This window comes from Mobula birostris, chromosome 24 (assembly GCF_030028105.1).
Source record: "Mobula birostris isolate sMobBir1 chromosome 24, sMobBir1.hap1, whole genome shotgun sequence".
NCBI lineage: Eukaryota > Metazoa > Chordata > Chondrichthyes > Myliobatiformes > Myliobatidae > Mobula > Mobula birostris.
In genome coordinates this window covers 63,394,937-63,422,575 of record NC_092393.1, presented here as the reverse complement: position 1 = coordinate 63,422,575, position 27,639 = coordinate 63,394,937, and the positions used below count along the sequence as shown (strand labels likewise).

Here is a 27,639-nt window from a genome sequence, read left to right as displayed (position 1 = left end):
AAAAGTAAGTGCTACCGCATACAAATATAAAAGTACTGAGACAGTCCAATATGGGTGCAATACTGCTTAGCGCTGTGATGTGAGGTTCAGCAGGGTCACAGCCTCAGGGAAGAAGCTCTTCCTGAGCCTGCTGGTGTGGGAGCGGAGGTTCCTGTAGCGCCTGCTGGATGGGAGGAGAGTAAAAAGTCCATAGGGTGAGATGCATCCTTGATAATGCTTTTCGCCCTGCCCAGGCAGCGTTTATGGTAGACGTTCTCAATGGTGGGCAATTGGGTGCCGATAATCCGCTGGTAGTCATAATAGTTATGATGTAAAAGTCAATGGAATTAAAATGAAGAAAATGGATCAACACCTAAAGTCCTTTGTCAGTTGATAGTTGTTTAATAGCATGTAAACTCCAGGCTTTAAGGTGGTGCTATTCTCTGGCATAACAAACGCACAGAAGTAGTCATGGTCATCCACTGCAATCAAGTAAGACCCCAGTTTGTGTCGACTCCTTGTATCACTGGACCTGGACTTCCAAGGTCAAGAGAGTAGAGCTGTCCCAGTGCAACAGCTTTTCCTCTTTTTAAAAACTCTGCCACACAGGTCGTCTAGTCATTGTTGAATGTGACGGACAACCAACATTCTCCTTTGGAGCTGCATCCTGAAGATAAGTTCACGAACACTTGCAGTTGCCTTGCAAAGTTAAGTAGATGTGAATTGTCACCAAGTTCAATTATCTTTCAGCCATACATGAATATAGCCAAATGAAAGAGTGTTCCTCCGGGGCCAAGGAGCAACACACATTACCAGCAGCACATGGCACAAGTAACACGTGGTTGCGATTTCAGAAAAACATAGTCACAAAAAAAAATAATAGCCCAAGTCCCTGAGTGGAATGACTTGTGTCCTGATCCAGCTTGTCCTTCCACCAAGCAAACCTTGGAGAATAGCATCGAGCGAACACTGGAAGGCCCCAACCCAGGATGAATTCTAGCATGCGCAACAGAAGTCCCTGCTCTCTTCTACACTACCTCAGTCCTCTTGCCATGGATGGCTGCAATAGGTGCGCCTGCGGCTTTGGCCTAGTCCTTGCCACAGCCGAGGCATTGCAGCTCCCCCACTGTTGGTCTTGCCAATGAACTAATGAACTGGACTTGCAATATACTGTATTACCAATGTCCAGCAGGGTTTTGCAATCCCAGTATAAATGTACACAACATTGATTTGCACCGTGCACAGTCACAGCACAACGGTACGCAACAAGTCCAAGTGACAACACGAACGGTATGCAATAAGTCCAGCTCCATTTCTATTGAGCAACTTGCTGATGGGGTTGTCCTGCACTACTTTTGATATTGCTATTACAATTACAAGGGAAAGAGTGCTAGGCAAACTGAAAGGTCTTAAGGTGGATAAGTCACCTGGACCAGATGGTCTACATCGTAGAGTCCTGAAAGAGATTGCTGAAGAGATAACAGAGGATCCTGGCATGGTCCCGGAGGACTGGAAAATTGCAACTATCACTCCACTTCTTGAGGAAGACAAAAGAGAAGAAATTATAGGCCGGTTAGCCTAACCTCAGTGGCTGGGAATGTGTTGGAGTCCATTATTAAGGACGAAGTTTCGGGGTACTTGGAGGCACATGATAAAAATAAGTCAAAGTCAGTATGGTTTCTGTAAAGGGAAATTTTGCCTGACAAAACTGTTAGAATTCTTCGAGGAAGTAACAAGCAGGGTGGACAAAGGAGAGGTAGTGGATATCATTTACTTAGATTTTCAGAAGGTGTCTCAAGTGAGGCTGCTTAACAAGATGAAAAATCCTATGGTGTTACAGGAAAGATACTGGCATGGGTAGAGGAATAGCTGACAGGCAGGAGGCAGCGAGTGGGAATAAAGGGGGTCTTTGGTTGGCTGCCAATGACTAGTGGTGTTCTTCAGGGGTCAGTATTGGGTCTGCTACTTTTCACATTGTCAATGATTTAGATAGGGGAATTGATGGCTTTGTGGCAACGTTTGCAGATGATATGAAGATAAGTGGAGGGGTAGGCAGTGCTAAGGAAGCAATGTGATTGCAGCAGGACCTACACAAATTGGAAGAATGGACAAAAGTGGCAGATGGAATCTCGTGTTGGGCAATGTATGATGCATTTTGGTAAAAGGAACAATAGTGTGGACTATTATTCAAATGGGGAGAAAATTCAAAGATCGGAGGTGCAGAGGGACTTGTGGAAGACTCCTAGAAGATTAATTTGCAGGTTGAGTCTGTGGTAAAGAAGACGTATGCAATGTTGGCATTTACTTCAAGGGGAATAGAATATAAAAATAGAGATAATGCTGAAGCTTTTTATGACACTAGTCAGGCCACACTTGGAGTTTTGTCAAGTTTTGGGCCCCTTATCTCAGAAAGGCTGTATCGTCATTAGAGAGAGTCCAGGGGAGGTTCATGAGGATGATTCTGGGAATGTAGGGGTTAACACATGAGCATTTGGCAGCTTTGGGGCTATTCTCACTGGAATTTAGGAGAGTGCGTGGGGACCTCATTGAAACCAAATAAAAGTTGCAGAGGCTAGATAAGATGGATGTGAAGATATTTCCTCTGGTGGGATTATCCGAACTGGAGGGCACAGCCTTAAAATTAAGGGACGACCTTTTAGAACAGTAGTAAGGATGAATTTATTCATTTTTTTTCCTTAACCCAGAGTGGTAAATCCGTGGAATGGTCTGCCACAGACTGCAATGGAGGCCAAGTCCGTGGGTATATTTAAAGCAGAAGTTGATAGATTCCTGATTGGTTGGGACATCAAGGGGTATGGTGAGAGGGCAGATGTATGGGGTTGAATGGGATCTGCAGTGATGAAATGGCAGCGTGGACTCAATGCGCTAAATGACCTAATTCTGCACCTATGTCTTTATGGTCTTTCTTGATGTTCATAGTATCGATCAGTGACTTGAATCACTGTAGATTTACAGGACGGACAAATACACATTCGATTTGACCCAGTGTAGCTGCTGTGTTTGACAGCACCAACATTTAACCTTGGGGATTGTGAGAAAATTCTGATAAAATACTTGACCAGGTACAAATGACTTTGCACTGTACAGAAAATGCTCTGATAACTTGCATTTTCTTTGACTACTTCATTTGTACACGCATACCATTTTAGCATATAATAACTTTATATAGCATCTTTCGTACATTACAATGCGGGTTTAAAGTGCTTAGTCATAGAAGTACAGTACGGAAACAGGCCCTTTGGCCCATCTAGTCCATGCCAAAGCCATTTAAAACTACCTACTCTCAACGACCTGCACCTGGACCATAGCCCTCCATATCCCTATTTCCACACACTTATCTGAACTTCTCTTAAGCATTGAATCAAGCTCACGTGGACTACTTGTGCTGGCAGCTCATTCCACACTCTTATGGCCCTGAGTGAAGAAGATTCCCCTCATGTTCCCCTTAAACTTTTCACCTTTCACGGTTAAGCCATGACATCTTAGTCCCACCCAAACTCAGTGGAAAAAACCCTGCTTCCATTTACCCAATTTATACCCCTCAAGTTTGTATACCTTTCAGTATGAGTAGGCTCAACAACAAACTGCTCTAAAAAGCTATCTTGTAGGCATTCAAGACGTTCATTCTTGAGATCCATTACCAACCTGATTTTTCCCAATCTATGTGCATGTTTTTAAAATCTTCTGAACTATCATGACATTGTCCTTTTGACACACCTTCTCTCTTCCCTGGTGTAACCTGTGGCCCACATCCCAGCTACTGTTGGGAGGCCTGTATATAACTGCCATCAGGGTCCTTTTACCCTCGCAACTGCAACCATCCTTCAGCCACGATTCATTGATGGCCACAACATCATACCTGACAATCTATAAAACTGCAACAAGATCATCCACCTTATTTCTTATACTCTGTGCATTGAGATATAACACTTTGAGTACTGTATTTTCTACCCTTTTTGATTCTTCATCCCCGATTTGTCCTATTGGATCTTGGGAATATTGAGCTGCCAGTCCTGCCTGCTCTCATTAATGGCTACATTCCAGCTGTTGATCCATGCCCTGAGCTCACCTGCCATTCCTATGATACTTCACACTTTGAAATATACACCGCTCAAGACACTAGTCACATAATGCTCAGCCTTTTGATTCCTGACGTTGTCTGAGGTCTTACTAACATTTGCCTCCACAACCTCTCCACTAACTGTTCTGGCAGTCTGGTTCCCAGCCTCCTGCAACTCTTTTGTTTCCTTTCTTTGACTGAAGCCTCAAGTGCACCGCCCTGTCTCTGTCCACTCAGACGATGGCAGCCACTCTGTCCCTGCCTGCCTTTCATTTGCTCATGCTAATCAGTCTCAAACACAGATTGCTTGCTGGTCAAAGCGTTATTATGCTATTGCAACCCATTGTTGCCTTTTCCTACTCGGGCAGTGGACGTGAGTGAAATTCCCTCCTCTCAAACTTCCGATGTATTGATTGGTCACTGGTGAAAGCTCCATTACCTATACTATATACAAATGGTAATGACAAATCAATACAGTCATAAAATATACAAAATTAAAAATCATAAGTGAAACCAATCTATATCAAATCGTACCAATCTATATAAATATAATCAATATCAACAGGTTAAAAGTAATCCTATAAGTAGACCAATTTTTTTTTAGTAGAAGGTAGACTTTTAGAAGTTTTGAAGCATTTCACAGTGCTAGCCTGGCGTATCTCAGTCAGTAAGGTATTCTATATGACCAGTTCTTCTATACTGGCTCCAGGAACACTAAGCAATCAGTATTTATGGATCTAAGATTATGATTAGGGATGTAAGGAGATGGCCACACCAACATATATGGAGGAGCTAGATTATTCCGAGCCTTATATACAATTAAGGATCAATTTTAGAATTGATCCCTAACGACACAGGCAGCCAGTGTAATGATGCGAAGACCAGTGAAATGTGCTCAGTTTTCCTGTGGTTAAGGTTCTTGCTGCTGTATCTTGAACAAGCTGCGGCTGATTGATATCTTTCTTAGACAGTCTTGCCTATTAAAGTAGTCTAATTGGCTAAAATCAAAAGTGATTATCAGTTTTTCTGCATCTTGAGATGTTACAAGAAATCAAACTCTTGCAATTTTCCTTAAATGAAAGAATGCAGTCTTAGTAATCTGGTTAATTTGATTTGAGATGTAGCTCAGTCAATAATGCCTTAATTCTTCTAGCTTGATTTGCAAGACCAGATGATGTAGTTTATTTCTAAAAGACCAATAGACCAATATGTGGTTGTAAATTGATTATAAATGTTGCATTGGTAAAGTTAATCTGGGCTACAAACGATGCAATAGAAGGGAAGATAATAATAGGGACTCGCTCCAAAATCCCCTTGCCTCTGCAAAGGGATATCCTGCCTTCTCACTCTCCTAATCCTTATCATTCAGATCAACAGCACTGGGGCACGTTGGTAGAATATTAGATATTGAATCAATATTGGCATATTGAATTTATTTATTGAGTTTATTTAAATCTTACATCCATCCCACAACATGAAGGAGTAAAATTCTTTGCGTTATGACTTTGTTGCAATGTACAGACGTGAATTTATGTCTGAAGGCTTGTAGAAAGAAGCTATCCCATAGCCTGTTGGTTCTGGCTGTAATACTGCAGTGCTGTTTGCCGTTTGCAAGCAGCTGAGGCAGTTTATGGCTGGGGTGACTGGTGTCCCTGATGATATTCCAGGCCTCCTCTCTGCACCTGTTGTTATAAATATCCTCAATGGAGGGAAGTTCACATCCACAGATGTGCTGGGCTGTTGGTGCCCAGTGATCAGGGTTGGTGCGGTTCCTGTACAGCCAGTCACGATGCTGTCAGTGGTACTCCTGTAGAAGGTCTTGAGGATCTGGGGGCTCGTGCTGAACTACTTCAGTCACCTGAAGTGGAAAAGACACTGTTGTGCTTTTTTTTTGCTGCACGGCCGATGTGTACAGTCTGGGTGAGATCTTTGATGATGTGTGTACTGAGGAACTTGAAACTACTCACCCTGTCAACTACAAAACTATTGATGTTGATCGGAGCAAGCCTATCTCCATTCCTCCTGTAATCCACAATCATCGCTTTTGATTTTTGGACATTGATAATAATAGGGACTTGAACCAGAATACCATTGCCTCTGCAGGGGAATGTCCTGCCTTCTCACTACCTTAATTCTTGTCATTCAGATCAACAACATCAGGACAGATTTCGCTGTAGATGTTTGCTGGCAGCTCTTTTTCAGATGGGTTATTCAAATAAACCTCATTTATTAAATGACAGCATCTCAACTTAGAATTTTGCGAAGCTCTAGCATAACATCTAAAATTTTGACAAATTTCTATAGATATGTGATAGAAAAACCAATGCCCTTGAATGAAGTATCCTATGAAAGGTAGTGGATAAAGCCTGGTCCATCATGGGTAAAGCCCTTCCCACCACTAAGCACATCTACGTGTCACAGGAAAGCAGCATCCATCAGGGACCCTTACCACTCAGGTCACGCCCTCTTCCCGCTGCTGCCATCAAGAAGGAGGTACAGGAGACTCGGGTCCAACACTACCAGGTTATTACCCCTCAACTATCAGGCTCTTGAACCAGGGGATTCTTCACTCAACTTCACTGAACTGTTCCCACAAACTCTGAACGCCTTCGAGGACTCCATCTTGTGTCTTGATATTTATTTATTGCTTATTTATTATCTTTTTTCTTTTTGTATTTGCACAGTTTGTTTTTTGCACACTGGTTGTCTGCCCTGTTGGTGTGGTCCTTCATTGATTATATTATGATTATCGGATTTGAGTATGCCTGTAAGAAAATGACTTATTGTTTTACATGGTGACATGTACTTTGATAATAAACTTACTTGAAGTTTGAACTTAAAATTGCAGGTGCTGGGCCATGAAGAAGATATTAGTGTTTATGATATTGCTGACCATCCGGATTTCCACTTCCGCATTACTGACATTGTGATTCGTATTGGGAATGTGGAAGAAGGCAGAGCTACGCGTAAAGCTGATGAGGTACAGTAAAGGTGTACTTTTTCCTTTTTTCCCCTGTGGCAGTTTTTTTAGAGTAATTTTTAATTGGCGTTCTTGTACTCAAAATTATTTAAGTTAAAATTGTAAGTGCCTGTCCTGAGTAGCTGGTATCATAACAAGCCCCATTCTGTCCATACAGCAAATGTTTGTCTCGCAGGTAGAGGTTTGGATGCCGGCAATAACATTTAAAATTAACATTTAGGACTCGTCTATCTTAGTCAACCTTGCTGCAGTGTCATTACTAAGAAAGGTGCTTTTATTGACATTTTAGATGGCAAAAAGAGTAAATTGAAATACTAAATTGTATGGCGTAGTCAGTATCCTATTTGAAAGATTTTTAGATCTATCACTTTTTCTGCTGCCTCTGGTGTCCATTAATCTGTCATCAGCTTTGGCTACAGTGACATGGTGCTGAACTTCCTAAATGCACTTGCAAATTCAAAGCAGGAGTAAAGAACCTCACTGTCGCATCTGTCCATCATTAAACAGGTTCATGGGTGATCCAATTCCTCTTGTCCATCTGTTATTAAACAGGTTCATGACTAATCCAATTCCTCCAGTAAATCTGCCATTAAACAGATTCATGGCTGTTCCAATGCCTCTTGTTGATCTGCCATTAAACATGTTTATTGCTGATCCAATTCCTCCTTGTCAGTCTGCAGAAACCAGTGATTCTTTCGTTCAAGTATCTATCTCTGCCTTAAAGATATTTACAGACTGTTTCCACTGCCTTTTGAGGAAGAGTGTTCCAAAGACTTCCCTTATAACCTTTTCAGAGCAATAATCTTGTTTTATCTACTTTAAAGGGCAACCCATTTAATTTTAATTAGATATTAAGCTTCATATGAATAAATATATGAAGTAACATTTAAAATTCACTGGCTGAAAAACAAAATCAAGGGTTAAAAGTCACTGGTGAAACTGTTGGAAAATGGTAATCATTGCATGTGGATAATGCTGTGTCCTTCACCTTTCACCGAGAGGTGCTGCTGGAAAAGAGGAATCAGTATTGCATGTGAATAATGCTGTCACCTTTCACTAAGGGGTCTTGTCATGCTTGAATGGGCATAGAGTAATACAGCATAGAAACAGAAACTTCCACCTAATTTGCACAGGCTGACCAATATGCCCATCCAAGCTAGTCCTATTTTGCCTGCTTTTGGTCCATATCCTTTTAAACCTGCCTTCCGATCACAGAAAAGTACAGCACCAGCACAATGTTCATATCCCTCCATTTTCTGTGTAAGAACCTCTTAAACACCTCTATAATACTTGTGTCCACTACCACCCACTTTTCCTGTAATACCATGGGCTCTTTACTTGTTAAGCAGCCTCATGTGTGGCACCTGGTCAAAGGCCTTCTGAAAATCCAAGTGCACAACATCAACAAATTCTCCTTTTTTATCCTGCTTGTTATTTCTTTGAAGAGTTCCAACAGATTTCCCAGGCAAGATTTCCCCTTAAGGAAACCATGCTGAGTACATCCTATTTTTATCATGTGCCTCCAAGTAGCCCAACACTACATTCTTAAGAGTTGATTCCAACCACTTGGAACATCTTCCCAACCACTGGCCTATAATTTCTTTTCTTCTGCCTTACTCTCTTGAAGAGTGGAGTGACATTTGCAATTTTCCAGTCCTCTGGAACCATTTCAGAATTAATTCCTCCTTGAAAAATCATTACTAATGCCTCCACAATCTCTTCAGCCACCTCTTTCTGAACCCTGGGGTGTAGACCATCTGGTCCAAGTGACTTACCTACCTTCAGATCTTTCAGTTTCCCAAGAACTTCCTCCCTAGTAATGGTATCTTCACATTTCTACCACCTAACACCCTTGAACTTCCTGCATACTGCTAGTACCTTCCATAGTGGAGACTGATGCAAAGTATTTATTCAGTTCGTCCATCAAACTTTTGGTATCCTCTTTAATATTATCAGCTAGCTTTCCTTCATATTCCATCTTATCCTTCTACATGAATTTGTGACTTCTGTTGGTTTTTAAAAGCTTCCCACTAATTTTTGCTGCATTATATGCTCTTGCTTTGGCTGTTATGTTGGCTTTGATTTCTCATGTCAGCTGTCGTTGTATCATTCTGCCTTTTGAATGCTGCCTCTTTGTCTTCTGAGTTGCTCCCGGAAATTCCAGCCGTTGCAGCTCTGCTGTCATCCCTGCTTCTGTTTCCTTCCAACCAAGTCTCTTCTCATACTTCTGTAATTCTCTTTACTCCACTGTAATACTGATACATTTGACTTTAGCTTCTCCTTCTCAAATTGCAGGATGAGTTTGATCATATGATTGCTGGCCCTTAAAGGTTCCTTTACCTTAAGATTCCTAATCAATTCCAGTTCATTGGACAGCACCCAATCCAGAATAGCTGATCTCCCAGTGGACTCAACCGTGAGTTGCTCTAAAAAGCCATCACAAAGGCATTCTACATTTTCCACTCTTGGGACCCAGCACTACCTGTTTTCCCAATCTACATGCTTATTGATATCTCCCATGACTATCATTGCCCATCTCCCATTGCCATTTTGACATGCACTTTCCATCTCCTGGTGTAATTTGTAAACCACGTTTTTATTACTGTTGGAAGGTCTGTATATTAGTCCCATCAGGCTCTTTTTACCCCTGCGGTTTCTTAGCTGTACCCACAACAATTCTGTTACAGCTCAAGATTTGATTTGATTTTTTTTTTTTTACCAGCAGACCCACCCCTTCTACCTTCTTGCCTATCCTTTCAATACAGTGTGTCCTTTGACACTAAGTTCCCAGTTTGTCTTGTTTCAGCCACGATGTATTGATGCCCACAATGCCATACATGCCATTCTGTAATTGTGCTACAAGCTCATCTACCTTTCATGATAACCCTATGCCCTCAACCTCTTGATTTGCTATTTCTGAGGTGAGGAAATTCTGCATTCACCTTGTCTGTGCTTCTCATCATTATATACACCTCTAATAAGGTCATCCTTCAGTCTCCTATGTTCCAAAGAATGAAGTGCTAACTTGTCCGACCTCTCCTAACTCTTGTAAATGTTCTTTGCACTCTTTCCAGTTTAATGACTTTTCCTCAAAAGGGAACTGACAGTGTACGTAGTATTTCAGTATGGCCTCAACATCTTCAACTGCAACATCCCAACTCTTACACTCGATGATTGATGAAGGCTAGCATGCCAAAGGCCTTCACTTCCATGTCTACCTATGATGCCACTTTCAGAGAATCATGAACAACAGGCTTGTTCTTCTGTATGAAACACCTCCCATGGTTTACTCTGTACTGAAAGTCCTAGCCTGGTCTGACGGCCAGAAAATAATACTTTGCAGTCATGTAGGCTAAATGCCAATTGTGATTTCCTCCACTCACAGTGCCTATAAAAAGTACTGTCCCCCACTCCCCCTTATAAGTTTTCATGTTTTATTGATTTACAACATTGAATCACAGTGGATTTAATCTGGCTTTTATAACACTGATCAACAAAAACTCTTGTCAAAATGAAAACAGATCTCTAGAAAGTGATCTAAATTAATTACAAATGTAAAACATAAAATAATAATAATTGATTGCATAGGTATTCACCCCCTTTAATATGATGCACCGAATCATTCCTGGTGCAGCCAATTGGTTTCAGAAGTCACATAATCAGTTAAATGGAGAACTCTGTGCAGTCAAGGTGCTTCAATTGATTGTAGTAAAAATACACCTATATCTGGAAGTTCCATCTGCTGGAGAGTCAATATCCTGGTAAAAATCACACCATGAAGACAAAAGAACACTCCAAACAACTCCGTGAAACTGTTATTGAAAAGCACAAGTCAAGAGATGGATTCAAGAAAACGTCCAAGTTACTGAATATCTCTTGGAGTACAGTTATGTCAATCATCAAGAAATGGAAAGAATATGGCACTGCTGAAAATCTGCCTCGAGCAGGCCATCCTCAAAAACTGAGTGACTGTGCAAGAAGGGGACTAGTGAGGGAGACCACCATGAGACCTATGACAATTCTGGAGGAGTTACAAGCTTCAGTGGCTGAGATGGGAGAGACTTATGTTACGTACCCTGTAACTGGGTTGCCAAGCCAGCAGAAATGGATCACTCAGTTGGAGTCTGGATTATTAGAACTAAGAAAGTTTTATTAAAGAAACAAGCAACACAGTACTCTTATCGAAAGGATAATAAGTGCAACAGTTCAGCAATGATAAACATACATGTACACAGAATTAAGATAACAGGATCAATCAAGCTCTATCGTTGTCTAGGGGTAAATGACCAGTTTCAAAGCAACGCAAAGTTCAGTTCAGTTTGCAGTAATCGCTGCAGTGGCGATGGACAGTGTGGGGGGGGGAGGAGAGAGAGAGCAAACACGAATGAATATTCAAGGCTTCCACACACAGACCTTCGCAGTCAGCTTTTGGGCGAGTCCTTTGTGATGTCATCAGAGGTCACCGACCGTGACCCCTCCATTTCCAGACACGATCGTTTCCCTGCGGTGAACCTGGCACCCAGGCAAGGATGGAGACACACCAGGTTCCCGCCGATCGTACCTTTCCACCCTGAACGTCTAAGGCTTGATCCCGCGATCAGCCGTCCAAAAGCTACCCACCGACTTGTGAGAGACGCACCGCTTCCAGGGTCTTGTTACTTCGGGTGTCGTGTGTGTCCTGCCTTAGCGAACCTGTCCCTTTTTATCCCCCTGCTGGGGTATCGCCTGTCCATCACTTCAAACAGTTCAGGGTTCAAAGGGGGAGCCGCTCTTGACAGCTCTCCTTCCCCTTCATTACACATCTCCAAATGCTGCTCCATTGTTTCCCTTATCTCTCTCTCCTGAAGACAGGTGGCAGACCAACTGCTGATCACACAGGACAGCTAACATCTTAATCTATGTGTACTCTTGTCACACTGCGCATACAACAACTGTTGCCCAGGTGCTTCGCCAGTCGTAGTTTTATGGGAGAGTGGCAAAGGGAAAGCCACTGGTGGGGGTGGGGGGGGGAAGCTCATGAAATCTCAGCTAGAGTTTGCCAGAAGGCATGTAGGAAGGTTGTACAGTCTGATGAAACCAAAATTAAGCTTTTTGGCCATCAGACTAAACACTGTTTGGCATAAGCCAAACACTGCATTTCCCGAAAAACATACCCTTCCTACTGTGATGGTGGCTGCATCATGCTGTGAGGGTGCTTCAGTGCAGCAGGCCCTGGAAGGCCTATGAAGGAGGGAGGGAGGGAACGTCGACTCAGACCATGAGAGGCCTGTTTTGGGCATTTTCATGACTTACAAGGCGCAGATTGGAAGTCTGTGTGGGGTGCCACTCCTCTCACAGACACTATAGCAATGTGTGGTTAAGTGCCTTGCTCAAGGATACAAACACGCTGCCACAGCTGAGGCTCAAACTAGCTACCTTCAGATCACTGGACAAACGCCTTAACCACTTGGCCGTGTGCCCAACACAAGGTAGAGGGTAAAATGAATGCAGCAAAATGCAGGGAATTCCTGGAGGAAAACCTGATGTAGTCTGCAAGAGAACTGTGACTTGGGAGAAGTTTTGTTTTCCAGCAAGACAATCACCTCAAGCATAAAGCCAAAGCTACACAGGAATGGCTTAAAAACAATGAAGTTAATGTCCTAGAGTGGCCAAATTCCAAAACTTGTCAACAATTTACTAAAAATTAAAAACCAACATTGTGAGGCTGAAAAAGTATTCATCCCCTTTGCAATTATTACGCTAACTTTCCTCCAGTGCAATCTACTGTATTACCTTACCAACTCAACCAATTTGTTGTAGAAAATTGGAGGATCATCTGTTTTCAATGAATTCATAAGAATAAGTACCCCCTCTCTCTGTAAGGTCAAAGAGTATGGTAGATTTTCAATAGACCAAATTAAAATGAAGACAGAAGAGCATTCAAGACAGTTAAGAGAAATGATAGAGAATCACAAATCTGAGGAAGGGTACAAGACCATCTCAAAAGCATTGAACATGCCTTGAAGTTCAAAAAGTAGAAAAATAGGAAACGATGGCCCCACTGCCAAGGTCAGACCAGCCATCTAAACTTGGACACCAGAGAAGAATGGGCTTGTAAGAGAAGCTACTGTGAGGGCAACAATCACTCTGAGTAAGTTGGGGAAGACGGTGGCTGCAACTGGAGATGAAGTTTACGGCTCCACTATTTATAAGTCCTTGGATAAAGAGGGCATTTATGAAAGAGTGGAAAGGAAGAACCACTGGCTTTAAAAAAAAAAAGCATATCCTTGCCTGTAAAGATGTGGCAAAGCTTCACTTAGAAGATACTGTAAAGATGTGGAAGAAAGTCTTGTGGTTGGATGAGACTGAAGTGGAACTTTTTGGCCTCAACACTAAGTGATTCATATGACATAAATCTAATACAGTGCATCAGCCAGGTAACACCATCCCTACTGTGAAGTATGGCAGAGGTAGCACCATGCTATGGGATGCTTTTCAGCAGCAGCGACTGGGAATCTGGTCAGGATTGATGAGAAGATGATTGCTGCTAAATATAGAGATCGTAGATTGAGAATCTGCTAGCCTCTGCCAGAATGCTTAAACTTAAAGTTTGCATTTCAGCTGAACGATGACGGCAAAGCACACTGCCAGAGCAACCCTGGAGTGGCTTCAAATGAAGAAAGTTGATGTCCTTGATTGTCCTTGAGTGGCTCAGTCAGAATTCTGACCTTAACATGATTGAACATCTCTGGCAAGACCTCAAGATTGTTGTCCGTGGTCTCTTGAGCAGGTTTGCTTGGAGGAACACTTAAAGGATTGACGGTGGATATGCAATGGCAAGCATTTAAAGATCGCATGGATGAACTACAACAATTGTTCATCCCAGTTTGGCAAAAGAATAAATCAAGGAAGGTAGTGCACCCGTGGCTGACAAGGGAAATTAGGGATAGTATCAATTCCAAAGAAGGAGCATACAAATTAGCCAGAGAAAGTGGCTCACCTGAGGGCTGGGAGAAATTCAGAGTTCAGCAGAGGAGGACAAAGGGCTTAATTAGGAAGGGGAAAAAAGATTGAGAGAAAACTGGCAAGGAACATAAAAACTGACTGTAAAAGCTTTTATAGATATGTGAAAAGAAAAAGATTGGTTAAGACAAATGTAGGTCCCCTACAGACAGAAACAGGTGAATTGATTATGGGGAGCAAGGATATGACAGACCAATTGAATAATTACTTTGGTTCTGTCTTCACTAAGGAGGACATAAATAATCTTCCGGAAATAGTAGGGGACAGAGGGTCCAGTGAGTTGGAGGAACTGAGGGAAATACATGTTAGTAGGGAAGTGGTGTTGGGTAAATTGAAGGGATTAAAGGCAGATAAATCCACAGGGCCAGATGGTCTGCATCCCAGAGTGCTTAAGGAAGTAGCCCAAGAAATAGTGGATGCATTAGTGATAATTTTTCAAAACTCTTTAGATTCTGGACTAGTTCCTGAGGATTGGAGGGTGGCTAATGTAACCCCACTTTTTAAAAAAGGAGGGAGAGAGAAACCGGGGAATTATAGACCGGTTAGCCTGACATCAGTGGTGGGGAAACTGCTAGAGTCAGTTATCAAAGATGTGATAACAGCACATTTGGAAAGCGGTGAAATCATCGGACAAAGTCAGCATGGACTTGTAAAAGGAAAATCATGTCTGATGAATCTCATAGAATTTATTGAGGATGTAACTAGTAGAGTGGATAGGGGAGAGCCAGTGGATGTGGTATATTTGGATCTTCAAAAGGCTTTTGACAAGGTCCCACACAGGAGATTAGTGTGCAAACTTAAAGCAGACGGTATTGGGGGTAAGGTATTGATGTGGATAGAGAATTGGTTGGCAGACAGGAAGCAAAGAGTGGGAATAGACAGGACCTTTTCAGAATGGCAGGCAGTGACTGGTGGCAAGGCTCAGTGCTGGGACCCCAGTTGTTGACGATATGTATTAATGACTTAGATGAGGGAATTAAATGCAGCATCTCCAAGTTTGCGGATGACACGAGGCTGGGCGGCAGTGTTAGCTGTGAGGAGGATGCTAAGAGGATGCAGGGTGACTTGGATAGGTTAGGCGAGTGGGCAAATTCATGGCAGATGCAATTTAATGTGGATAAGTGTGAGGTTATTCACTTTGGTGGCAAAAACAGGGAAACAGATTATTATCTGAATGGTGGCCATTTGGAAAAGAGGAGGTGCAACGAGACCTGGGTGTCATTATACACCAGTCATTGAAAATGGGCATGCAGGTACAGCAGGCGGTGAAAAAGGCGAATGGTATGCTGGCATTCATAGCAAGAGGATTCGAGTACAGGAGCAGGGAGGTACTACTGCAGTTGTGCAAGGCCTTGGTGAGACCACACCTGGAGTATTGTGTGCAGTTTTGGTCCCCTAATCTGAGGAAAGATATCCTTGCCATAGAGGGAGTACAAAGAAGGTTCACCAGATTGATTCCTGGGATGGCAGGACTTTCATATGATGAAAGACTGGATCGACTAGGCTTATACTCGTTGGAATTTAGAAGATTGAGGGGGGATCTTATTGGAACATATAAAATCCTAAAGGAATTGGACAGGCTAGATAAAGGAAGATTGTTCCCGATGTTGGGGAAGTCCAGAACGAGAGGTCACGGTTTGAGGATAAAGGGGAAGCCTTTTAGGACCGAGATTAGGAAAAACTTCTTCACACAGAGAGTGGTGAATCTGGAATTCTCTGCCACAGGAAACAGTTGAGGCCAGTTCATTGGCTGTATTTAAGAGGGAGTTAGATATGGCCCTTGTGGCTAAAGAGATCGGGGGTATGGGGGGAAGGCTGGTACAGGGTTCTGAGTTGGATGATCAGCCATGATCATACTGAATGGTGGTGCAGGCTCAAAGGGCCGAATGGCCTACTCCTGCACCTATTTTCTATGTTTCTATGAATGGCAGATCTTGCGTTGCCACATTGTGCGAAGCTAATAGAGATGTATAAAGAGACTGCTAGCCCTAATAGCTGTGAGTATTGAGCAAAGGGGGATGAATACTTTTGAACTGCTGACTTTTCAGTTTTTGAATTTTTAGTTTTCCGTGCTTTACAATTTTCCATTTTTTGTGCTGTGGGGTGGGGGAGGGAGGAGCATGTGATTCACAAATAAAAATTATCAGTTAAATTGATCAAAATCCCTGATTGTAATACTCAGTTATGTGAACAAAGGGTTGAGGGCGGAATACTTTTACAGGGCACGGTAATTAAGGTTTTCAAAAATTATCAAACCACCTAATCTTCACATTAACACATACATGAGGTAGGACCTCAGAATATTTTTTTTCTGAGGGGCATGACTCTTTGGAACTTTTTATTATTAGATTATGAGGACACTCAGTCCTCGTTTATTGTCATTTAAAAATGTATGCATTAAGAGATGATACAATTTTCCTCTGGTATGATATCACAGAAACACAGGACAGACCAAAACTGCCAAAAACCACATAATTATAACATATAGTTACAACAGTGCAAAGCAATACTGTAATTTGATAAAGGGCAGACCATGGGCACGGTAAAAAAAAAAGCCTCAAGTCCTGATATCCCCATCATCTCACGTAGACGGTACGGTAGAAGGGAGAAACACTCCTTGCCGTGAACCTCCAGCGCCGCAAACTTGCTGATGCAGCACCCTGGAAGCACCTGACCACAGCCGACTCTGAGTCTGTCTGAAGACTTCGAGCCTCCGACACTGAGCACCATCTCCGCCGAGCACTTCGACCCCACCCCGGCTGCCACGCAACAAGCAAAGCCGAGGACTCGGGGCCTTCGCCTCCGGAGATTCTGGATCGCACAGTAGCAGCGGCAGCGAAATAGGCATTTCAGAAGTTTTATCAGATGTTCCTCCGCGCTTCTCACGTCTGCCCCCATCAAATCAGGATTGTGCACGGCATCCTACTTGACAGATAAGATATTCATCACCGGTGTGGCCGCTGCGCGCTGCGTCATGCCACCATCTTCTCTTCTTGTCAAATGTTAATGTAAATGGTCTTTGAATATTTTTGAGACCCAGGCAGTTATGAAAAAGTGGATTAAAAAGTTAACAGAGTGAGAATGTAGAGTGGAGATTGCATTCATATCAGCCATAGTCCTACTGAGTGGTAAATCTGGCCTGAGGGATTTAGTGGCATACTCTTATTCCTAAATCGTGTGTTTGTATAAGGGTTGAAGGAACTTTTAAGGTCAATTAAAGTTGGTATTTGATAAGTGAGATTGTGATTATTGTATCCATATCTTTGGATCTCTGTGTGCTTATGAAATGCAAAACTAGGGGACATAAGACAATTGGCAATGAATCTAAAAGTAATGCAAGAAAGTTCCATGCAAAAACAATAGTCAGAAATAGGCCATTCAGCCCTTTGAGCCTGCTCTTTCCCCAAGGCAATAACATGATACAACATGGTTTCATTAGCCTATATCTGTAAAATACATCAGTGACTTGAAGATTATGGAATCAAAGAGTAAATTAGAATTTTATGTCCAAAGATCAGATCAACCAGGAGATAGAATGGAAGAACAGACTGAAAAAGCCATTCAAGTCCACTTGTCCTCTGACTTGCCCCGCTTCCTGCTAGATGTTGATGAAATTTGTAGTCCATTTCCCTAAAGTGTACTGTTCTCAAAGAAATAAAAAGCATCTCAGTTATTGGCCAAAAGGAATTCAGAACTTCGGTTTTGAGGGGTGCATTTCAGTTGTCTTTTGCCTTGCTTTTTGAGAAATTAGAATTCATTCATTTGAAAAGGAGGAATTGTATATTACAGTTAAACAATACTCTTTTGCTTCAGGAGCCTTCTGTTGGTCAAGTGTCTCGTGTTGATGTTTGTGGGAAGGTTGAAGTAGTCTGGGCAGATAATTCTAAATCCAGTATACTACCTCAGGTAAGAAGTTACCCATCAGTAAAAGTTGTCCAAAGAACATTGGCACTGCTTCCAGCTTTGAAGGTAAATGTCTTTCTACTGCTTGCTTGAGGATATGTGATATGAATGAAAATTGTTTCCAACAATTAATGGGTTAAAAGCATTTCTGTCTCTCCTAGATCCTTTGTCAATGAATTTAAATCTAAGTTCTCACCAGAAGGAATAACTTTCTTCTGTACTGTATCTAAATCATTGTCTGGTATTGTGAATATTTCTTAAGCATCTTTTCTGAGACTAATTGTCCCAATTCTGCTAATAAGACCATTAGACACAGGAGCAGAATTAGGCCATTCAGCCAGCAGGATGAGTATTAGTGCATTAGGAATACAGAATCAAAAAGGGTAGCAAATACATTACTCAAGATGTTGTATCTCAATACATAGAGTATAAAAATAAAGATGGGTGATTTTGTTGCACTATTACAGATTGTCAGGTATGATGTTATGGCCATCATGGAATCATGGTTGAAGGATGGTTGTAGTTGGAAGTAGAATGTCTAAGGTTACAGTTGTATCAGAGGTATAGGAAGGCAGGCAGAGGGGATGGCGTGGCTCTGCTGGTAAAGAATAGCATCAAATCAGTAGAAAGATGTGACATAGGATTGGAAGATGTTAAATCTTTATGGGTTGAGTTAAGAAACTGCAAGGATAAAAGGACCCTGATGGCAGTTATATACGGGCCTCCCAACAGCATCTGGGATTTGGACCACAGATTACAATAGGAAATAGAAAAGGCGTGTCAAAAGGGCAATGGATGATAGTCCTGGGAGATTTCAACATGCAGGTCGATTGGAAAAATCAGGTTGGAAATGGATCTCAAGTTTGTCTACGAGAATGCTTTTTAGAGCAGTTTGTTGTTGAGCCTACTAGGGGATTAGCTATACTGGATTGGGTGTTATGTAATGAACCGGTGATAATTAGGGAGCTTGACGTAAAAGAATCCTTAGGAGGCAGTGATCACAATATGACTGAGTTCAACTGAAATTTGATAGGGAGAACGCAAAGTCTGATGCAGCAATTATCTCAGTAGAGTAAAGGAAATTAGTGGTATGAGGGAGGAGTTGGCCAAAGTAAATTGGAAGCAGTTGCTGGCAGGGCTAACAGCAGAGCAGCAATGGCTTGAGTTTCTCTGAAAAATGAGGGAGATGCAGTATAGATGTATTCCAAAAATGAAGAAATACTCAAATGGCAAAATCGTACTACTGTGGCTGACAAGGGGTCAAAGCTAATGTAAAAGCAAAGGAGAGGGCATACAACAACACAAAAATTAGTGGGAAGACAGAGAATTGGGAAGCTTTTAAAACCTCGAGAGCAACTAAAAGAATCATTAGGAAGAAAAAGATGAAATATGAAAACAAGCTATCAAAAAAACATCAGTGGCAAAAAAAAAAAAGAAAACTGAAAAAAATGGGGTTTTAGCCCTACCCAATTTTAGGTTTTACTGCTGGGCAGTCAACATATGCTACCTTATGTTTGGATATACTACATTAATCGTGAAGACTGTCCGGTTTGGGTTTCTTCAGAAGTTAATTCTGTTAATAAATTTCCTATTATTTCTCTTCTTGGTTGTTCAATTCCTCTATCCGTAAGTAATTTAACTGATAATTTTGTAGTTAAACATTCTTTGAGGATTTGGTTACAATTTAGAAAATTCTTTGGATTATTTGGTTTTTCACACTCTAGTCCCATTTTTTCTAATTTTTTTTAAACCACTTTTGACTGATGTAGTTTTTAAAGAGTGCAATAGACTAGGTATTAAATGTTTTCAGGATCTGTTTGTCGGAGATGGTCTTTCCTCATTTGATCAACTATCTATTAAATATAATCTTTGTAAAGCTCACTTTTTTTTAGATATTTACAAATTAGAGACTTCTTGCGTTCTCAACTTTATACATTTTATAAATGTCCAGATAAGAATTTAATTGATACAGATTTTACTTTGAAATCTTTTCATAATGGATCTATTTCAAATATTTATAGTATGTTGTTGGCATTGAGAAACATTCCATTAGACAAAATTAAAAACCTCTGGGAACATGACCTACAGATTTCAATTGATGAGGATACTAAGAATTTTTAAACTTATTCACACCTCTTCGTTATGTGCGCGTCACTCTCTTTTACAATTTAAAGTGGTTCATAGTGCCTATATGACTCTCTCATTTTTACTCAGATTTTTCTCCATACTGTAATAGGTGTAATGTCGAAGAGGCCTCTCTAATTCATATGTTTTGGTCCTGCCCGCGGCTTGATAAATTTTGGAAAGAAGTATTTCAAACTTTCTCGGAGCTTTTTAAAGTGTCACTCCACTCTTTAAGAAAGGAGGAAGGCAGCAGAAAGGAAAGTATAGACCAGTCAGCCCGACCTCAGTGGTTGGGAAGATGTTTGAGTCAATCCTTCAGGATGAGGTTATGGAGTACTTGATGACAGAGGACAAGATGGGACAAAGTCAACATGGTTTCCTTAAGGGAAAATCTTGCCTGATGAACCTGTTGGAATTGTCTGAGGAGATTACAAACAGGGCAGATAAAGGGTATGCAGTGGATGTTGTATATTTGGACTTTTCAGAAGGTCTTTGACAAGGTGCCACACATAAGGCTGCTTAACAAGTTAAGAGCCCATGGTATTACAGGAAAGTTACTGCATGGTTAGAACATTGGCTGATTGGTAGGAGACAGCGAGTGGGAATAAAAGGAACCTTTTCTGGTTGGTAGCCAGTGACTAGTGGTGTTCCGCAGGGGTCAGTGTTGAGACCACTTCTTTTTAGGCTGTGTATCAATGACTTGGATGATGGAATAGATAGCTTTGTTGCCAAGTTTGCAGATGATACGAAGATTGGTGGTGGGGCAGCTAGTGTTGAGGAAACAGGTAGGCTGCGGAAAGACTTTGATTAGGAGAATGGGCAAGAGAGTGGCAAATGAAATGCAATGTTGGAAAATGCATGGTCATGCCCTTTGGTGGTCGAGATAAATTTGCAGACTATATTCTAAGTGGGGAGAAAATGAGAGATGCGAAGAACTTGGGAGTCCTTGTGCAGAACACCTTAAAGGTTAACTTGTAAGTAGAGTCAGTGGCAAGGAAGCTAAATGTAATGTTAGCATTCATTTCGAGAGGTCTAGAATACAAGAGCAGGGATTTAATGCTGAGGCTTTATAAGGAACTGGTGAGGCCTCGCCTTGAGTATTGTGAACAGTTTTGGGCCCCTCATCTTAGAAAAGATGTGCTAGCATTAGAGAGGGTTCAAAGGAGGTTCATAAGGATTCTGGAAATGAAAGGATTATCATATGAGGGATGTTTGATAGCTCTGGGTCTGTACTTGCTGTAATTTAGAAGAATGAGGGGGAGGATCTCATTGAAACTTTTGAAATGTTGAAAAGCCTAGACAGAGTAAATGTGGAAAGGATGTTTCCCATGGTGGGAGAGTCTAGGACAAGAGGAAAAAATGAGCAAAGAAGTGAGAGGTATGAGGACATGCTGTTTATAATTGAACTGTTAATTAAATGGGAAATGAAAAGCTAGTGTCAGGAACATAACCGGGGAAAACTACCAATCTGTGCAAAATCCAAAGTTCACTGACTTACTCCGGGGTGGAGAACCTTGTGGTCTCTGGATGAAAGCATACCCAAATATATATATAGAACTGAATTGCAAGGGCGAGAGGGACGTCTCAGTCGTACAGTTGACAAAATATGCAACTAAGGAGCCCTAATAGAATTGAAGTTGGTGGGAATTAAGGGTAGCAAATCTCCAGTAGTCGGAGTCGTACCATGTTTAAAAGACAATGATATCCTCTTGGTGGTCAACCTTCCCATTCTCAGGGCATAAATCATCAGCTGCTTCATTGTGACCTACCTTCCATTGTAAGAAGTGAAGTGAAGAATTAGTTTATTGCCTAATGTCCAATACCATACTCAGTAAATGAAGCAGTCATTAGTGAGCTTGTTACAGATACAGCACGGAACAGGCCATTCTAGCTGCACTGCCCAACTACTCTCGACTTAACCCTATCATAATAGGGCAATTTACAATGACTACTTAACCTACTAACTAGTACATCTTTGGACTGTAGAAGGAAACCAGAGAACCCAGAGAAAACACACCCATTCCACGGGGAGAACATACATGACTACTTTCAGATGACGATGGAATTGAACTAAATCCAGAATACCCCGAGTTGTAATAACATCTCGCTATCTGCTACACTACCGTGATGCTTCACAATACCTTACCTAGATGTACAAAGACCAAAACAGCTTTCAGGCATGGATTGATTAACGGCAAGTTGCATCCAGCCCACAAAAACCTCAACTTGCCTAACCACATTCCTTTGACATTTTATAACATTAGCACCAATAGGTTTGCCACCATTAACATCTTGTGGAGGTGATGGAACTGGGCTCGACGCGACACTAAGCAAACCCAGCTTGGCCAGGTACCAACCCCTTTCACTATCTATACCGATCCCATTAGGATCTCTATCCTTCTATACTTTGTCCATTCCAGTACCCATCTAAGTAGTGTAACAATGTCTTGAAACGATGGTATAGAACTCCACCAGCTCCTTTGGTAGTGTTCCATATTCTGTACTTTCCTCTTAAATCCACTTTAAAACTCCTTCCTCTCACCTTTTTGATGCTCCTACCATGGGAAAATTATTCTGATCTACCCTATATTTGCCCCTCTATTAGGATGCCTCTTAGGCTTCTCGCCAGGGAAAACATCCAGATATCCTCCCCATATCTAACTTCCCCACTCCAGATAATAGCCCGATGAATCACCTCTGCACTTCCAGCATACTACACCCTTCCCATCTTCCCCAATCCAGACACCAGCCAAGTGAATCACCTCTGCACTTCTCCCAGCATACCACACCCTTCCCAAAGTGTGGCAACCAGAAATGCACAAAATACCTCAAGTATATTCTAACCAGAATCTTGTAAATTTGCAACATAACACCAACTTTTGTATTCTGTGCCAGACCTATGAAGACAAGCATGCTAACTGCCTTCAACACACTTTCCATTTGTTGCTGCTTTCGGGGAACAATGGATTTCAACTCCAGTGTTGTTCTTTTCCTTCATGCTTTACCATTTACTGTATGTGTCCTAACTCATGTGACTCCCCAAAATTATCTGTCAATGCTCTGCCCAACCTTCCATTAGAGCTCACTGTCGCCTTGAGCAACCGTTTTTGCAATCTACAACACCAATTTTCATGTCAATGACCTTTAATGTAGTACCTCATCCAGTGTCCTCTGTACCAACATTTAACTTTTGTTTCTTGGTGGTGAGGCAATGGTATGTGGCTAGATGTGGTTTGTACAAAAGTTAGGATTGATTAGGGGCAAACTGTTTGCACCCCAGTTAGATTCAGGCTTATTATCACTAACATACGTTCTGAAATTTGATGTTTTGCAGCAACGTAACAAAATTAAATAGTGCCAAAAAATAAGGTGGTCATTGACTTCAGAAATCTGGCAGAGTGAAAGAAACTGTTCCTAAAATGTTGTGTGAGTCTTCAGGCTCCTGTGCAAAATCTCCATTGATAATAACGTGAAGAGGCCATGTTTCAGATGGTGAGGTCTTTAATAATAGATGCCACCTTCTTGAGGCAGTGCCTTTTCTGTCTGTCCTAACATAAATTATGTAGTTTAACAAATCAAATTGTTTTTTCAATAAATTTGTGTTTTTTATTTAATATAGCACTTGTATAACGTTGAGTCTGACATTGAAGAATCTGACCTGGACTCTCTGGATGGTACCTCTTCTGGTGCTACTTCAGATGAATGGGAAGATGAAAGTGATAGCTGGGAAACGGATGATGGTTTGACTGAGGATGAGAATGCAAAGGGGAGTGAGGCACTTGAAGTTGGAATAGAGGTGGCAACACCACTGGAAGAAAGCAAGAATGAGGTAGAACAAGCACAGGGAGCTGGTGCAGCGTCAAGTAGTTCTAATTCTGATAAAACTGGAAAGGATGGATCTCCCAAAGGCTTTCATGAGATAAAGGAAGCAATCAAAATTTTGGAAAGTTTAAAGAATATGACAGTTGAGCAGTTGTTGACAGGCTCTGCTACCTCCCCAACAATAGAACCAGAAAAGCAAACTAAGGAGAAGAAGTTTCGAGATGATATCAAGAAGCTGCAGGAAACCCTTCAGAAGACTCTTGACAATGTAGCCATAGTGGAGGAAGAGAAGATGGAAGCTGTTTCAGAAACTGAAAGCAAAGAAGAAAAAGTTGATATGCAGGTTCCCGTGAGGTCTGAGTGGACAAGTGATACGCCTGTGCTTTGCCAGCAGAGCAGCAAACCTGGAGTTACATTCACAAGTGCAAAAGGGGAAGTCTTCTCTGTTCTCGAGTCAGTACCAGGTAAAATCTCCAAATTTCAAAACTCCAGGTTGCTTTCCTTGCTCCAAGGAAACCTATCCACCAATTACTAAAAGTAGAAATTAATTATCTTTGACTGTATTGGTTTAATGTAACTGAAGCAACAACTGTAGCTGTACAGTGTTCCATTATAGAAGATGGCTACTGTTTTAAGACTGGATCTCGGCTCATCTTCTGTGCTGTTCTGTCCTTAGCACAAAAGGGAATTCCTTTTAACATGGACAAGGAGCAGGGCAGATTCTTAAACGATATTAAACCATGAAGGAAATTTACATGAGGTTGGTTTGCTAATAGTTTACAGGATAGATTGGTGATCTGATGGGACAAATTATTTCCTCCATGGTGATATGTGCAGTGGTGGAGGGGTTATGGTGGAGCTTGGCTTGCCAGGGAGTGTTGTTCCATGTGGAGGGTGGTGAATCTGTAGCTGCTTGTTTCACGTGGCATCAATAATGTGTAGTTCCAATTTTGTTTGCTTGCAGAGAGCCATGCATTCAAAAAAATGGAATTTCAGCCAGCAGATTCAAAGAAATTTTTCAGCACTGTGAGAAAAGAAATGGCATTGCTTGCTACTGCACTTCCTGATGGCATCATGGTCAAAACATTCGAGGACAGAATGGCAAGTTGAACCAGTTTTTGTTTGTTGAATGGGTAGTTAAATGAAGTAACCATTGTACCTCGCTTTCTTTTTGCTCTTAATATATCTATAGAAGTCCATGGGATTCTCCTTCACCTTGTCTGCCAGACCAACCTCATGTCCTCTTTAGGCCTTCCTGATTTTTCCTTAAGTGCTCCCTTGAATTTCTTATACTTAAGTGCCACATTTGATCCTAACAGTCTATACCTGATCCTACTTTTTCTTTACCAGGGTCTCTAACCCTTAATAACCCGTTTTCCTTGCTTATTATTCTAACAGTTTCTCTGTCCCAATATTTCATGATTTGAAAGCCTCCCACTTACCAAGCATCTTTGACAGAAGATAACCTCTCCCAATCCACACCAGATATCATCAAAGTTGGCCAAAACTGGTTTGGTCACCTACGTACAAAACATTTCAGGATTGGAAAAAGTACAGGAGAGAATTTACAATGATGTTGCTGGGACTTGAGGACCCGAGTTGTAGGGAAAAGGTTGAATAGATTAGAACTTTATTCTCTGGAGCATAGGAGATTTAATACAAGTATACAGAATTGAAGAGTATAAATTGGTAAGTGCAAACAGGCTTTTTCCACCAAGGTTGGTTGAGACTAGAACTGGAGGTGATGGGTTAAGGGTGTAAGCTGAAATATTTAAGGGGAACCTGAAAGAGAACTTCATTAAGATGCTGGTCTGAGTTTGGAACAAGCTGCCATTGAAAGTGGAAAATGCAGTTGGGGGAGTGGTGGGGAGCTATGGTCTAGGTGTGGTTTGATTGGACTAGGCAGAATAGCAGTTAAGCACTGGACCAGATAGGCTGAAGGGCTTGTTTCTGTGTTGTAGAGCCTTGAGTAATGCCACCACTCCCTCTTTAATGCTTCACCTTCAATCACATCTTAAATGACAGAACCCCTAATAATTGAGCTGCCAGTCCTGTCCCTCCTGCAACTAAGACTCACAAATAGTTACAACATCAGACCCCACTTGGAGTACTGCGCTCAGTCTGGTCACCTCACTACAGGAAGGATGTGGAAACTATAGAAGGGGTGCAGAGGAGATTTACAAGGATGTTGCCTGGATTGGGGAGCATGCCTTATGAGAATAGGTTGAGTGAACTCTGCCTTTTCTCCTTGGAGTGGCAGAAGATGAGAGGTGACCTGATAGAGGTGTATAAGATGATGAGAGGCATTGATCGTGTGGATAGTCAGAGGCTTTTTCCCAGGGCTAAGTGGCTAACACAAGAGGGCACAGTTTTAAGGTGCTTGGAAGTAGGTACAGAGGAGATGTCAGGGATTAGTTTTTTACGCAGTGGTGAGTGTGTGGAATGGGCTACCGGCAATGGTGGTGGAGGCTGATACGATGGGGTCTTTTAAGAGGCTCCTGAATAGGTACATGGAGCTTAGAAATATAAAAGGCTATGGTTAACCCTAGGCTCTAAAGTAAGTGCATGTTCGGCACAACTTTGTGGGCTGAAGGGCCTGTATTGTGCTGTAGGTTTTCTATGTTCTATCTTTCCAATGAATTTACAGTGCCTAAGAAAAATTTATTCACCCCGCCCCCAGAAGATTTCATGTTTTATTGTTTTAATAACATTGAATCACAGTGGATTTGATTCAATTGATTAATTTAGATCACTTTAGAGATCTGTTTTCACCTTGATACAAAAGAATCTTTTTTCTGTTGATCAGAAAAAAGATTCTTTCGTATCAAAGTGAAAACAGATCTCTAAAAAGTGATCTAAATTGATTACAAATGTAAAAGGTAAAATGATTGCATAAGTAGTCACCCCCTTCAAGTCAGTATTTAGTAGATGTAACTTTGGCAGCAATTACAGTCTGTGGATAGGACTCCCGACAGCTTTGCACATCTGGGCATTGCAATTTTTCCCAATTCTTCTTTACAAAACTGCTGAAACACTTGTCAGATTACATGGGGATCCTGGGTGAACAGCCCTTTTCAAGTTTAGCCACAAATTCTTAATTGGATTGAGGTCTGGACTCTGACTTGGCCAGTATAGGGCATTAACTTTGTTGTTTTAAGCCATTCCTGTGTAGCTTTGGCTTTATGCTTGGGGTCATTGTCTTCCTGGAAAACAAATCTTCTACCAAGTCACAGTTCTCTTGAAGACTGCGTCAGATTTTCCTCCAGGATTTCCCTGTATTTTACTGCATTCATTTTACCTTCTACCTTCACAAGATTTCCAGGGCTTGCTGCAGTGAAACATCCCCACAGCATGATGCAGCCACCACCTTGCTTCATGGTAGAGATGATGTGTTTTATCAAATGCCTTTTCAGCATCAAGAGAAACAACACATTGGGGAGTCTTACAAAGGGATGAGTATATAACATTTAACAGTCTCCGAGTATTACAGAAGGAATAACGGCCTTTTATAAAACCTGTTTGGTCCTGAGAAATAATTTTAGCTAGAATATTCTCCAGTTGATTAGCCATTATTTTTGAAAGAATTTTAGCATCCACATTTAATAGTGAAATAGATTTATATAAAGCGCAATCAGTAGGGTCTTCATCTTTCTTAAGAATTAAAGAAATAGAAGCTTCATAAAACATGGGAAGTAACTCTCCTAACAAAAAAGAATCTTTGAGCATTTCCAACGTATATGGAGAAAGC

The 27,639-nt window shown here is 41.5% G+C and overlaps 1 protein-coding gene across 3 annotated transcripts in view; it reads left to right on the top strand.

The window, feature by feature from the left end:
- Nucleotides 1–27,639, top strand: part of ube2o (ubiquitin conjugating enzyme E2 O) — a 156,658-nt gene that overhangs the window by 114,263 nt on the left and 14,756 nt on the right. For 2 of the 3 annotated variants that reach the window (XM_072242695.1, XM_072242692.1), the window contains exons 12-15: nucleotides 6,909–7,040; nucleotides 17,856–17,948; nucleotides 23,689–24,355; nucleotides 24,856–24,992. In XM_072242695.1, coding sequence (XP_072098796.1) covers nucleotides 6,909–7,040; nucleotides 17,856–17,948; nucleotides 23,689–24,355; nucleotides 24,856–24,992 — 1,029 coding nt within the window. The remainder of the gene's footprint in view (nucleotides 1–6,908; nucleotides 7,041–17,855; nucleotides 17,949–23,688; nucleotides 24,356–24,855; nucleotides 24,993–27,639) is intronic. The other variant, XM_072242693.1, reaches the window with a different exon arrangement.